Below are 15,065 nucleotides of genomic sequence, written 5' to 3' on the forward strand. Positions count from 1 at the left end.
CTCCAACAGGCAATCCTAGCAGTGTGGAACAGAAATCCACTCTCCCTCAACCGCCGTGTTCGGTTGTCTCTCCAGGTCAGGCAGAGCCTCTCTTGGTGGTTGAACAGCTCATCCCTACTCAGGGGGAAGCCCTTTCCCCCAACCAATTGGCTAGTGGTTACAACAGATGCCAGTCGTCTGGGTTGGGGAGCTGTGTTCTTTCTCCACACAGCTCAAGGACGCTGGTCTCCTCAGGAATCAGATCTCCCCATCAATCTCTTAGAGATTCGGGCAGTTCGGCTTGCCTTGCAACATTTCCACCATCTTCTGGCGGGTCGCCCTGTCCGAATTCAATCGGACAATGCCACAGCTGTGGCCTACTTAAATCACCAGGGGGGCACCCGCAGCAAGGCAGCCATGCAGGAAGTAAGACAAATTCTGTTCTGGGCAGAGAGAAATCACTCTGTGATTTCGGCGGTCCACATTCCGGCTGAAGAAAACTGGGCAGCAGATTTCCTAAGCCATCAGGGTCTATCGTCCAGGGAATGGTCCCTCCATCCCGAGGTTTTTCTGCTGATATGCCATCTTTGGGGGACTCCGGACGTGGATCTAATGGCGTCCAAGGGCAATGCCAAGGTACCCAGATTTGTCTTTCTGTACCGGGATCCACAGGCTATAGCCGTGGATGCGCTAGTACTGTCTTGGAACCAATTTCATCTCCCTTATCTGTTCCCTCCTCTGGCTCTACTCCCGAGGGTAATCAAGAAAATCAAATCAGAGAGAGTACCTGCTATTCTGATCGCCCCGGATTGGCCACGACGGACCTGGTATGCAGATCTAGTACAGCTTCTCGCCGGAGTTCCATGGCAGCTCCCCGATCGTCCAGACCTTCTATCTCAGGGGCCGATTTACCACCAGAACTCAGGGGTCCTACGTTTGACGGCCTGGCCGTTGAATCTTGGGTGTTGACTCAGGCAGGGTTCTCCCAAGAGGTGGCAAATACCAATGATCAGTGCACGTAAAACTGTTTCAGCTAGGATCTACCATCACACTTGGAAAGTTTTCCTTTCTTGGTGTAGAGAACGCAACCTGCCTCCTCTGCGTTTTTCCGTCCCAAACATTCTGGCTTTTCTTCAAGCAGGCCTGGATTCAGGGCTTGCTCCAAGTACTCTTAAGAGGCAGATTTCGGCCTTATCGGTCCTTTTTCAGCGCACGATTGCTACTAACCGTCAGGTCAAGACTTTTTTTCAGGAAGTCGCACATAAGGTCCCTCCGTATAGGACTCCTTTGGAAGCTTGGGACCTTAATTTGGTCTTAAGGGCATTGCAGGAAGCCCCTTTTGAGCCTCTTCAGGATATTTCCTTAACGTTCCTTTCTTGGAAGGTCGTATTTTTAGTGGCCATAACTACCATAAGGCGGGTATCAGAGCTGGCAGCCCTCTCCTGTCATTCCCCCTTTCTAATTTTTCATCAGGACAAGGTAGTGCTCAGACCAGCACCCTCTTTTTTGCCGAAGGTTGTTTCCGCTTTCCACATTAATGAGGATATAGTTCTTCCTTCTTTTTGCCCGGCGCCTACGCACCGTGTAGAAAAAGCTCTCCATATGTTGGACCTGGTGAGAGCGCTGAGAAGATACATTTCCCGAACGGCTCCTTTTCGCCAGACGGGTGCTCTGTTTGTCCTTCTGGAAGGCCGCAGGAAGGGTTGCGCGGCCTCGAAATCCACCCTGGCCAGGTGGATATGGGCAACTATTCAGGAGGCCTATCGCGCCAAGGGCGTGATGGTTCCGGACGGAATCAAGGCTCATTCCACTAGAGCAGTGGGGGCTTCCTGGGCGATTCGCACCAGGCCTCAGCAGAACAGGTTTGCAAAGCAGCGACCTGGTCTAGTCTGCATACCTTTGTCAAACATTATAATGTCCACTCTCAGATCTCTGCAGATCCAAGTCTGGGTAGAAGGATTCTTCAAGCGGCGGTGGCACACTTATAGAAAACCGTTATCTGGATGAATTATTACTGGTGAGTTAATTTCCCACCCAGGGACTGCTTTAGGACATCCCACAGTCCTGTGTCCCACAATGAGGCGAAGGAGAAATAGGGATTTTTGTGTTACTCACCGTAAAATCCTTTTCTCCGAGACGCTCATTGGGGGACACATCTCCCTCCCTGGTAGCCTTATGGCTGCTTTGGTTATTTCGGATTCTATTTAGTCAGTAGGACCTTTTCTAGACATAAGTTTTCTGTATTTATGCTGTTACATTATTTCTTGTGTTTTGTTGTACTGCTTTTGCACCAAACTGGATTCTTCGGTAGCCAGTGCCAGGGTGTATAAGACGGAGGAGGAGCTAACTTTTTTTCACGTTTACTTAGTGTCAGCCTCCTGGCGGCAGAAGCATACACCCACAGTCCTGTGTCCCCCAATGAGCGTCTCGGAGAAAAGGATTTTATGGTGAGTAACACAAAAATCCCTATTTTCTAATTACTTGGATAAAACATATTTTTTGTAGAGTATGCAGAGTGTTTCCGCTTACACCTTTGTGGCTATAGGAGACTTTACAAGTTTTAGTAAATAATTTAAGTCCTCTTGTTTGCTCTTTAAGGGAATCTGTCACCTGGTTTTTGCCACTTAATTCTAGAAGCAGAGACTCTGATTCCAGTGATGTATCACTTACTGGGCTGCTTGCTGTAGTTTTCATAAAATCATTGTTTTATGAGCAGGAAAATATCACTAGAAGACTTGTTTTCCTGCTGCCAGGTGACACCCCCACTACTGAATGGCAGCTTTCTGCATATGCACCGGGGACAAAGAAAGCTGCCAATCAGTGGTGTGGGCGGGGTTACGCAGAGCTCAGCATTCAGAGAGCTGGTAGATCTTCAGCAGATAAAACTGTGATTTTATCAAAGTTGCAGTAGAATCAGGGTCTCTGCTCCTACATCATGCTGCTCTAAGATGGGATAGCAAAACATGGTAGCCAATTGCTCTTAACAGTTTATTGTAATATTTTTCTATTTGTGTCATTCCTGATCATACTCTAATTGTGGTTTTTATATTCTCTCTTACTCTTAGAAATTGAAGATGACTTTGGTGTAGATGACTGGGAAGCGAGAATCAGCGATGAAGAGAAAGGTATTTTTTTCCCTGATTTGCTTTCTTGATTAGTTTCAATAGTTATATAATTTATTCTGTTAAATCTTCAGAATCGAGTTTAAACCTTCAGGAAGCGTGCAATCTTGTGAGGAGCTTAGACTTCTTAGATGGCAATCTATATTTCTTCTAGGGTGGTTCCATTGAACACTAGGCCTTTTCACCACATTAATCTAGATGTGCCCTTGTAACAGTTCACATTGGGATCACTGTAAAGTTAGGCTCATACCTCTGGTGGATTTTGCTTCTGATTTCACCTTATGAATTGCAAAACATGAAGATCAATGGCACACGTGCAATGTAAGTCATGCTGCCGGGTCTCAAATCTGCAGCAGATTAAAAATCTATACGTAAATGAGGGTTTGGAAAATCCAATCTACCATCATTGCACTGTAAATTTGCTGGAAATTTTGTGTGTAGACTTTGCTCCCTCAATCTTCAACTGCTGATCCCACCCTTATAATTGGGAATAACCTGGCCAGAAAGCTTACGTCTTTGAATACATACTCTGCCCAAAATAAAACTAGTGTGTTTCTTTGACAGATCCAAAAAAAGTTCACATAGAAGTTCAGGAGAAAAATGAAGAAGAGGACGAGGATGAAGATGATGAGGATGACGACGACGATGATGAAGATGATGATGCAGAAAGTGAGGAGGAGGATGATGACGATGATGATGACGAAGCTGATAGCAGTGAGGATGAAAAATCTTCAGAAGAGAAAAAACCTGAAAAGCCAACAGTGTCTTTCTCTGCTGGAGGCAAACCAGCTGAGAAAAAGTCTAAGGTAGAGCAGAGTTCTGAGTCTGAGTCCGAATCTGATGACGACCGCACCAAAGAAGAACGGGCATATGATAAAGCAAAGAGGCGAATAGAGGTACTTGACATTGTTACTCTTCTTTTACTTATGTTTGCATTGACTTAGTAGCTTGTAGTTCAGTCTTCCGTTGTGGTGTTTTTTTAAACCGTGTTTTTTGTTTTTACCTTTTTACTTAGCTTTAGTTTTAAAATGTGCAGTGGTTCTCCTCTGTTTACTTCTGTGTAAGTGCCACTCTTATCAAGTCTTATCTAGAACGGAGTTGACTTGTCTTATTTTAGAAACGACGTTTGGATAACCAGAAAACCATAAACACACAAGTTCTCCGGGCACCAGTTATATGTGTCCTTGGTCACGTGGACACTGGAAAGACTAAAATCCTTGACAAGGTATGCACCTGTTTTTAAATTGTTTGTCCACTACAATTTTTATGATGACCAATCCTTAGGATAGGTCATGAATTTAAAGTCAGTGGTGGTCCGACACCCAGCACCCCACCGATTACTCGTTATTAGCTTTTCAGAGGGCCAGATGTTACCATCTTTGCGATCCTGCTCTGTACACTGATACCATACTGCTGCTGCTGGATGTGAGAACATGTGTTCATTGGGGTGTGGGTGTCAGACCCCCACTGACCTCATATTCATGATCTTTAAGGATGGACAGCATGGTGGCTGAGTGGTCAGCGCTGCGGTCTTTAATTCAAATCTTAACAAGAACAACATCTGCAAGGAATTTGTTCTCCCTGCGTTTGTGTGAGTTTCCTCCAAAACCCCAAAGTCATACTAATAGGGAAATGTGAACCCCAGTGGGGACAGTGATAATGATGATGTCTGTAGTGTGCTGTGGAAACCAAGGCCCTTTATAAGGGAGTAAAATAAGTATAATAAAATAAGTCCTCATTTAATGATATCCTGTCATCAGGACTTTATACCCCAGACTTATGACATGTATGTAGAGATGCTTTACTGTTGAGTAAATCCTTATCGATCTTGTAGAAATTTGTTTGCTGGTTTTTGAGAAAACCATAGTTGTATTTGCATGCTAATAAGTTGCAAGTGCATTGGGGCGAGCTCTGCACTTGCAGCTCTCCTTATTTGCCTTTTCCCTGCCTTCTGCCCCCTATCTACTGTTGAGGGAGGATCTAAAGTGATCCTTCACGGTTAACTCGGTGATGTCCAAATTAATCTACAGGGCGATGCCGGCAACTGAAAATGACCAGACGGAGACGTGTGTCTCTGTTTGGGGGGGATCAAGCAGATTTCTGAGCCCCCGTTTATTGTGTATAACTTTTTCATCATCATAGAAATTATACTTCAACCAATCAGCATAAGAACACGCTCACAGTTCTTAACCTATAAGAATGCAGGAACAGTCTGTACGTCAAAGTCTCATAGAACAATACACCCTCAGTCTCATGTCCTGTCCAGATTGCTCAATCAAGGTCTCATAACAGCTGTGAACTTTAGCCTAGTAACAAAATTTATCTTAAAACAGCAAAATGGAGTCGAAAAGCACAAAATGGAGAATCTTTCTTAATTTGTTCCTTCACACTATGACTGACAGGTAATTGGAACATGAGTGACCTGGAGGCAGGGAACATGCGGAGAGTAGGGAGAGAGCAGGAGAGATGTAAGTGCAGAGTCCGCCCCACTGCACTTACATTAGCAGACAATTGCAACCATGGATATCTCAAACAGCAAAACGTATTTCTATAAACGCTGGATATAGGAAAGATATGTATCTTGGTACCGTGTTAGCCAGTAGATAGAAAAATATTTAGAGTTGAGAGTCCTCAGTGGTTGATACCTTTTAATAGCTAACTGAAATGATGGTAACAAATTGCAAGCTTTCGAGACTACTCAGGTCTCTTCATCAGGCATAGACTGTCTTTGCCTGATGAAGAGACCTGAGTAGTCTCAAAAGCTTGCAATTTGTTACCATCTTTTCAGTTAGCCATTAAAAGGTATCAACCACTGAGGACTCTCAATTCTAAATATTTTTCTTTAAACACTGGAAGCTTTTACTTGGCATTATAGCACCTGTACATACATGCAGTTAGCATGGGGTATACAATCCTGATGACAGTTTCTCATTACAAAAAGTGGACAACCCCTATAAGTTTATCAGTGATAATGACTATGACATTTACATGTCCTGCTCTAAGTTTTTTGTGGCTGGGGGAAACCTAGTTGTGTGGTTGACAGTCCTGTCATCAAAGCAAACGTATGCCACCTATGTGTTCTGCATCTCCAGTGCTCAGTGGCAATGCTAAATCTTAGTGGGCACCATTTTTTATTTTTTTTTTATGTAGGGAAAGGGGGATGATAATGTAATTTAAGTTGCCATGTTTCAGAGCATAGCATAGCAATTGGTCATGGAACGAAAGAAAGAGAAATATTCTGAAAACTATAATTAGAACAATATTTGCTTTTGAAGGCCCTAAAAATCCCAATTAGAAAGAAGTCGGTTAATTGGATCAATAGAACTGGGTATCAGAAATGCGATGAGAATATTCTTCTGAAACCTTGTTTGCTATTCCGTTGATATGTAACCGGTATAGGAATACATAAGAATTTGCACATGAGAATTTAAAAGGAAAAAAACAACTTATGGTCACTCTGTGGAAAAATACTCACCATCTAAATTGACCAGGATGTGTATATATGGAGAAAATGTTAACCCGAGTTTTACTCTTTTCGGAGAAGAAAATCATAGCCCATAATATATTAATTTCTACACACCAATGTAAATTTTGTATTTTCTTTAAAAATTTCTAGCTGCGTCACACTCATGTCCAGGACAGTGAAGCTGGAGGGATCACTCAGCAGATAGGTGCCACGAATGTGCCCTTGGATGCTATAAAAGAACAGACAAAAATGGTTAAAAATGTAAGTACTGCCTGAAATGACAGCTGCATTAAACTATCTGAGCAATTCATGTATATATTGGCTAATTAATACCCATTCTGTAGTGAACGGATTTCTAAATGTTGTCATCTTTAATTCAGTTTGATAAGGAGAATATGAAGATTCCAGGAATGCTCATCATTGATACACCAGGTCACGAGTCTTTCAGGTATCCTCTTGTCCACTGCTTCTGACTTGTACTAAAGTGTACTGTCATCCAGGTTAGATAAGGCTTGGGAGCATAGTATGGCGCAAAGTTATCTAACCTGTCCTCAAAATAGCTACCTTCTTCCAGAAAAGTGTGTTCCTGTAATACTAGACAGGTGGGGCGTCGTTCTTGCCATCTTGATGAGATGTGTTGGAGTCATGCACTCCTGATATGTGAAGAGGAGTACGCCTCTTCATGATTTGGGAGCGCCGGACGAGTGGTGTAGACCTCTGTATGCGCCTCACCACGGATCCTACTCCCTTCTGAATCAAGATTTGTGGCAGCTCTGACAAGATGGCGTGAGAACGCCACTAGCTGCAGAATTTTAGCGCCGCTGCCAGTTGCACCAAAATTATGCAACTTTTCAAAGCTTTTTGTGGTAGAATACTGACAAAAGCTTTAATGAATCTGGCCCATGGAGTAATGTTTGTGGAAGAAAACAGTCGTGTTTCTAATCTCAGGTTAGCCTCCCACATACACACCAGACTTGTTTCTGCCGAACCCTCCAATATGGAGTATTCGGCTGACTCCCTAATGTTTATGGAGGTGTCGATAGGTGATGTCCAAATTCGGACTGTTGATTGTATTGATCTCCTGTTGATAAGCTGTTGGCAGACATGTCTGTCGGCGGTTGTTCTATTAGAGAACATATGAGCACTGGTCTATACCTATGTATGAGGAGATGGCTTTCGACCATGCAATAATCTGAGGCCTCGATCTGATGACGGTCATATTTTGTGTATGGCCCGTCTTTAATCCCCATTTCTTGCTACTGTTTTGAGCTAGTCGAAATTGTATGCAATGAAGACAAAGCTGTGATATTTGTTATGCACCTGAACTATTTCCCTTGATTCGGTTTCTTTGTGCATGCCTCTAGGTCCTGATGTAACTAATTCGCACCATGTTGTTTGTTAATTTTCAAGTAATCTGAGGAACCGTGGAAGCTCTTTGTGTGACATCGCCATCCTCGTAGTAGATATCATGCATGGGTTGGAGCCACAGACAATCGAATCATTAAATTTATTGAAGACTAAGAAGTGTCCTTTTGTTGTAGCGCTAAATAAGGTAAGGAATGTGTTTTGTTTTATTTTTCTTACTTTTCTATTGTTTATACACTGCTCAAAAAATAAAGGTAACACTAAAATACCACTTCCTAGATATCCCTGAATGAAATATTCCAGTTGCAAATCTTTGTTCATTACGTAGTTTAAGGTGATGAAAACAATAAAGCATAAATGATCAATGTAAATCAAAATGAATATCCCTTGGAAGTCTGGAGTTGGAATTATACTGAAGATCAAAGTGGAAAATCAAATTGCAGGCTGGTTCAACTTCAGTGGAAATGCCTCAAGACAAGGAAATAATTCTTAGTAGTGTGTGTGGCATCCACATGCCTGTATGATCTCCTTATGCTCCTGATGATGCAACAGATGTTCTGAGAGATTTCCTCCCAGACCTGAATTAAAGCATCAGTCAACTCCTGGACAATCTGTGGTGCAACATGGCATTGGTGAATGGAATGAGACATGGTGTCCCAGATGTGCTTGACTAAATTCAGGTCTGGGGAACGGGCGGGCCAGTCCAGAGCATCAATGCCTACATCATGCAGGAGCTGTTGACACACTTCAGCCACGTGAGGCGTAGAATTGTCATGCATCAGAAAGAAACCAGGGCCCAGTGCACCTGCTTATGGTCTCACAATGAGTCTGAGGATCTCATCCCGGTACCTAATGGCAGTCAGGCTACCTCTGGTAAGCTCATGGAGGGCTGTGCGGCCCTGCAAAGAAATGCCACCCCACACCATTACTGACCCACTGCCAAACCAGTAATGCTGGAGGATGTTGCAGGCAGCAGAACGTTCTCCGCAGAGTCTCCAGACTCTGTCACGTGCTCAGTGTGAACCTGTTCTCATCAGTGAAAAGCACAGGGTGCCAATGTCAAATCTGCCAATTTTGGTGTTGCCTGACAAATTCCAATCGCCCTGCACAATGTTGGGCTGTAAGCACAACACCCACTTGTGTACGCGGGGCCCTCATACCACCGTCATTGCGTCTGTTTCTAACCATTTGTGCAGACACATGCACATTTGTGGCCTGCTGGAGGTCATTTTGCAGCGCTCTGGCATTGCTCCTCCTGTTCCTCCTTGCACAAAGGCTGAGGTAGCGGTCCTGCTGCCGGGTTGTTGCCCTCTTACAGTTCCCTTCACATCTCCTTGTGTACTGGCCTGTCCCCTGGAATTTGCTCCATGCTGTGGACACTGTGCTAACAGACCCTTCTTGCCACAGCTCGCATTGATGTGCCATCCTAGATGAGCTGCACTACCTGAGCAACTTCTGTGGATTGTGCAGTAGACACTGCCTCATGCTACTGTAGCTCTAGGGGTGAGAACAATAACAAAATGCAAAAGTGACCAAAACAGCCAAAAAGGATGAGAACAGGGAAATGGTCTGTGGTCACCCCCTGCAGAACCACTTTATAGCGGTTGTCTTGCTAATTGCCTATCATTTCTACCTGTTGCACAGCAGGAGAAATTGATTCACAATCAGTGTTGCTTCATAACTGGAGAGGTTGATTTTACAGAAGAGTGATTGACTTGGCGTTACATTGTGTTGTTTAAGTGTTCCCTTTATTTTTTTTTAGCGGTGTATTTTATGCCTTGAATTAGAGGCCAGAATTTTGTAATATTTCTAATTCTGGTGACACGTCTTTCAGGTTGATAGGTTGTACGACTGGAAGAAAAGTCCAGAGACTGACGTGGCTGCTACTTTAAAAAAACAGAAAAAAAATACTAAGGATGAGTTTGAAGAGCGCACCAAGGCCATTATTGTGGAATTTGCACAGCAGGTGAATAAAAAGGTTTACTGAGTAGAGACACAATAACTTGTATTTATTTATTTTTTTTCTAATTATTACAAATTTAAAAAAATGATATGAGAATTGTGATTTTAGTGGGACATTCTCTTTAAAATGGGATAACATGTAACACTGGTTCCCACTTAAACCATGTGTTTAGCAGTTAGGTGAAACTTGCAGGGCTTCACCAGACAGGGATTCTTTTCTAAATGTATTCACTCATAGAAATGTATAATTTGATGTCTCTTCCTGTTGTGACAACCCTTTATTTGACTTGACTTTGGACCCATTTAAAAAGGCTAAGAATTGGGAACAAGCGTTCCTAGAAATGCCTGTAATCGCCTGACGAACAGGCAAAAAATGCTTGATTGTGAGGTGATTTTTAAGCAAACTTAAAAATAATCGTTCTCAGCAGCACAGATGTATTATTTGCAAAGAACAATCAATTTAGCTATTGTTCTGTGCTCATCGAAGTGTGGTTGGTCGTTCTAACCAGGCTATTAAACGAGGGGATTATGACTGTGGTCAGCCTGTTTAAATAGGCTATACTCCATTGACATACCAGCAGATTGGGTTAACATCAAGTCATTCGCATCAGATATGACAACACAATGAACCAGTAAGTTGGGTTGCTGGTTGTGTCATTTGACTTCTTGAGTTATGGTTATTTTTTGTGTAATTAACTTAAACTCTGGAGTAATTTGCAGTTCTTGTTTTAATCCAGGGCCTGAATGCCGCCTTGTTTTATGAGAATAAAGATCCACGCACATTTGTGTCTTTGGTCCCAACCTCAGCTCATACTGGAGATGGCATGGGCAATCTGATCTCCCTCCTAGTGGATCTCACTCAGACTATGCTTAATAAGAGACTGGCCCATTCAGAGGAGCTGAGAGCTCAAGTAATGGAGGTAAATTAAAAAACAAACAAAAAAAAACAAACAAACTACCTTTGATCTTGTTTATTGTAAAAGATGTAACTTCTTTTTAAACAAATGTAATATTTTCACTAGGTGAAGGCTCTTCCTGGCATGGGTACTACCATTGATGTGATCTTGATCAATGGACGCCTAAAAGAAGGAGATACTGTTATTGTTCCAGGTGTAGAAGGGCCAATTGTCACACAGATCAGAGGACTTTTGCTTCCTCCTCCAATGAAAGAATTACGAGTAAAGGTAAGTGATTTTTTGCTGTGTATTATTGTAGCAATTGTATTGTTAATGCATGTTTGTGAAATATTTCAGAATTGCTGTGTTTTGTTTGTCCTGACGCCCTCCCCCCCAAAAAAAGAAAATTAATAAAGCAATTTATATACGTACCCCAAAATGGATCCAATGAAAACTTCAGCCTATTCCATAAAAACATGTTCTTGCATAGCTCTGCTGCCAGAAAAAAGTAAGGTTTTGGCTGTTTGAATGTGGTTGCAATATCTACTAGTGGCAGAATAACCTTAACATGTACACCACGTGGTTTATAAATCACCCCATAAAACCGGTCTGTCTCACCTTGAATGAAACTGTGAGATCGGTTCCGGATGGTTGATGACGTCTCCCTTCATTGTTTCAGAATCAGTATGAAAAGCACAAAGAGGTGCTTGCTGCTCAGGGAGTGAAGATTTTGGGCAAGGACTTGGAGAAAACATTGGCAGGTTTGCCACTTTTGGTTGCTCATAAAGACGATGAAGTCCCGGTCCTGAGGGTAAGTTTCGTTCTGGAAATGATCACATTTCCATTAGGCAACTTTCCGATTATTCCTTGTGTCTCAGAGCCAATGGTAAGAGCTATAACCATGTGTCTTTTGTAAGGATGAGCTCATCCATGAGCTGAAGCAGACACTGAATGCTATCAAGTTGGAAGAGAAGGGAGTTTATGTGCAAGCATCCACTCTGGGCTCCTTGGAGGCTCTGCTTGAATTTCTGAAAACCTCAGAAGTGCCAGTAAGATTTCTATATTCTATACGGTCTGTCATACCTATGCTGCGCAAAAAAACCTCTTGTGCATATACAAATAACGGCTTAATCACAAAACCTGTACTCTGTAGGATTTCAATTTCTGTAGATACAGCATACTCTGCTATGGTTTTATTCATATATGAACTCATAAAAGGCCTAAGAAATGGTTATGATGGTTAATTTAAAGGGGTTATTACCTACACGAAATATTACCAGCGCCACTTTAGTCCGTATCCTCACAAGTTGACCCATACTGTGACTCGATGGAGCACTCGGCATCTTCTGTGGACAGTTTCTTTTTCAGTGCATTCCTACTAGAATCTAAACAAGGCTGTCAGGAGAATGCGTTGGAAAAAGTGAATTACTAGTGATAAGCGGACGTTCTCTGATAATGTTATCCAAGCATGCTTGGGTTCTAACAGTGTCTCCGTCGTGCTCGAATACTATATTCGAGTTCCCGCGGCTGCATGTCTCGTGGCTGTTCAACATACAGGGATTGCTTTTTTTAATGCAATCCCTGCATGTGTTGTGGCTGTTGAACAGCCACGAGACATGCAGCCGCGGGGACTCGAACATAGTATTCGAGCATGCCGAGTACACTCTTATCACCTGAAGGTTCCCTGATAACGCCTTTTCTCTATCGCCTCATTGGGGGACACAGGAAACCATGGGGTGTATGCTGCTGCCACTAGGAGGCTGACACTATGCAAAAAAAGTTAGCTCCTCCTCTGCAGTGTACACACTCCGACAGGAAGTAGGATATTTAGTGTAGCTTAGTGTCAGTAGGAGGTGGACATGAGTCTTTCTTTAGACCCTTATCTACCTCAATGTGCGTCGTTTCTTTTCAGGTTTCCGGAGGGATACAGGGTGAACAGTCACACCTGTACTCCCACAAAGAGACTGAGTACGGCGTGCACTGCCACCCCGTATCCTCATACGTCTACTTGGCAGGACCCCAGCCCCTAACACAGAAGCGTGTTCAGGTGATTCGGACCCGGGCCTGCCTCCGTCTCCCACCCACTCGCCCACCAGAGCCTGTCGGTTCGAGGAGACGTGGACTTCCCACTATGCTGGACTATCGGACGTCCAATCTATCCCGGATAAAGAGGTATTTTTTCTCCCTCTCCTCCAGTACACCAAGAAGATAAGAAGATTTAAAAAAAAAAAAAAATTCCTTGTTTTAATAGAGGGCATTAGGTGTCTATCCCCTTTAATTCACGTGTACCCTTGCTGCTTTTTTAGGGCCATCCACTCCGCTCCCTGTGTTCCGGCGGTCACCATTTGTACTCTAGGTCCCGGCTTTTCTCGGGCCTAGATGCAGCACGGGCCATTGGGGGTTCTTTCCTTAAATGCGGGGGTATTTGGGGCACTAAACCTTTTTCCAGCGTTTTGTATGGCGCTCCGCGCCGCTCTCCTATGCTCCTGCGGTTACCAGCCATAATCTAGGTCCCGGCTTCACTCGGGCCTAGTTGCGGTGTTGGCTCCGCCCCCCTTCCCTGCACTTCGGGCGGGCTTTTCTCCCGCCCGTCGCTTGTTGCTTCCTTCCGGAACCGCCCCCTCAGCTTCTTTGAAGCCGGCGCCATGTTTCCCCTACTCGGACCTGGCGCTTGGCTCCACCCCCCCCTTCTCTGCAATTCAGGCGGGGCTTCTCTTACGCCCGTCGCTTGATTCTTCCTTTCGGACCCGCCCCCCTCTCTGCTCCATTTCTCTGCTTGGAGCCAGCGCTTGGTTCCGCCCCCCTCCGGCTTCAGATCAGGCTCTTTCAGAGTACATCTCTGCAGGGCACACTTTTTTGCCCTCTCGGTCCTTGTCAGTCTTCTTGGGGTTGCCCTTTTTCCGGCTTGTGGATCCGGACAATGGCCTTCTTCCTGCGGGACCTACATCTTCAGCGCTAATTGCCCTACAGCCTGGCAGCAGAACATCTCCCGGCACCTGGACCCAGAAGGCAGCACTTGATCCAGGTAACAGACGGGGTACAAAGTATAAAAGCCAGACACAGCAGGATACAGTTTGTACGGGCAACTCTATCTGCAGGCTCAGTTATTACTGAGAGTCACAATCATTCCTGTTGGGGCTGGTAAAATACACTATGTTCCAAATTATTATGCAAATGACATTTGTCTCTGATTTTCCTAAATGGTCAGTGCAAATGACAGTCAGTCTAATAAAAGTCATCACCCGTTAGAGTATACATCGAATTTTATTGAAAAAAACTTCCAATGATAACAGTATAATCTCCAATATGAATAAAAACTCAAAATGCACTGTTCCAAATTATTAGGCACAGTAGAATTTCTAAACATTTGATATGTTTTAAAGAACTGAAAATGCTCATTTGTTGAATTTGCAGCATTAGGAGGTCACATTCACTGATCAAAAAGCTATTTAACTCCAAAACATCCTAACAGGCCAAGTTACATGTTACCATAGGACCCCTTCTTTGATATCACCTTCACACTTCCTGCATCCATTGAGTTTCTGCTTGAATTTCTTTGCATGAAGTCAGAATAGCCTCCCAGAGCTGCTGTTTTGATGTGAACTGCCTCCCACCCTCATAGATCTTTTGCTTGATGATACTCCAAAGGTTCTCTAAAGGGTTAAGGTCAAGGAAGATGGTGGCCACACCATGAGTTTCTCCTTTTATGCCCATAGCAGCCAATGACTCAGAGGTTTTCTTTGCAGCATGAGATGGTGCATTGTCATGGATGAAGATGATTTTGCTCCTGAAGGCACATTTCTGCTTTTTATACCATGGAGGAAAATTGTCAGTCAGAAGCTCTATATGCTTTGCAGAGGTCATTTTCACACCTTCAGGAACCTTAAAGGGCCCTATCTGCTGTTTCTCCTTGATTCCGGCCCAAAACATGACTCCTCCACCTCCTTGCTGTTGTTGCAGCCTTGTTGGGACATGGTGGCCATCCACCAACCATCCACTACTCCATCCATTTGGACCATCCAGGGTTGCTCAACACTTATCAGTAAACAAGAATGTTCGGAAATTAGTCTTCATGTATGTGTGGGCCCAATGCAACCATTTCTGTTTGTGAACACTGTTTAAAGGGACTCTGTCACCTGAATTTGGAGGGAACAATTTTCAGCCATAGGGGCGGGGTTTTCGGGTGTTTGATTCACCCTTTCCTTACCCGCTGGCTGCAATATTGGATTGAAGTTCATTCTCTGTCCTCCATAGTACACGCCTGCGTAAGGCAAG

The 15,065-nt window shown here is 43.8% G+C and overlaps 1 protein-coding gene across 3 annotated transcripts in view; it reads left to right on the forward strand.

The window, feature by feature from the left end:
- The window catches only part of EIF5B (eukaryotic translation initiation factor 5B), a 90,993-nt gene that overhangs the window by 39,036 nt on the left and 36,892 nt on the right, over window positions 1-15,065 (forward strand). For all 3 annotated transcript variants that reach the window (XM_077296544.1, XM_077296545.1, XM_077296546.1), the window contains 11 exons: window positions 3,045-3,104; window positions 3,666-3,997; window positions 4,219-4,326; window positions 6,718-6,828; window positions 6,948-7,015; window positions 7,978-8,119; window positions 9,767-9,898; window positions 10,632-10,814; window positions 10,917-11,078; window positions 11,470-11,601; window positions 11,708-11,839. In XM_077296544.1, coding sequence (XP_077152659.1) covers window positions 3,045-3,104; window positions 3,666-3,997; window positions 4,219-4,326; window positions 6,718-6,828; window positions 6,948-7,015; window positions 7,978-8,119; window positions 9,767-9,898; window positions 10,632-10,814; window positions 10,917-11,078; window positions 11,470-11,601; window positions 11,708-11,839 — 1,562 coding nt within the window. The remainder of the gene's footprint in view (window positions 1-3,044; window positions 3,105-3,665; window positions 3,998-4,218; window positions 4,327-6,717; window positions 6,829-6,947; window positions 7,016-7,977; window positions 8,120-9,766; window positions 9,899-10,631; window positions 10,815-10,916; window positions 11,079-11,469; window positions 11,602-11,707; window positions 11,840-15,065) is intronic.

This window comes from Ranitomeya variabilis, chromosome 3 (genome assembly GCF_051348905.1).
Source record: "Ranitomeya variabilis isolate aRanVar5 chromosome 3, aRanVar5.hap1, whole genome shotgun sequence".
Classification (NCBI taxonomy): Eukaryota; Metazoa; Chordata; class Amphibia; order Anura; family Dendrobatidae; genus Ranitomeya; species Ranitomeya variabilis.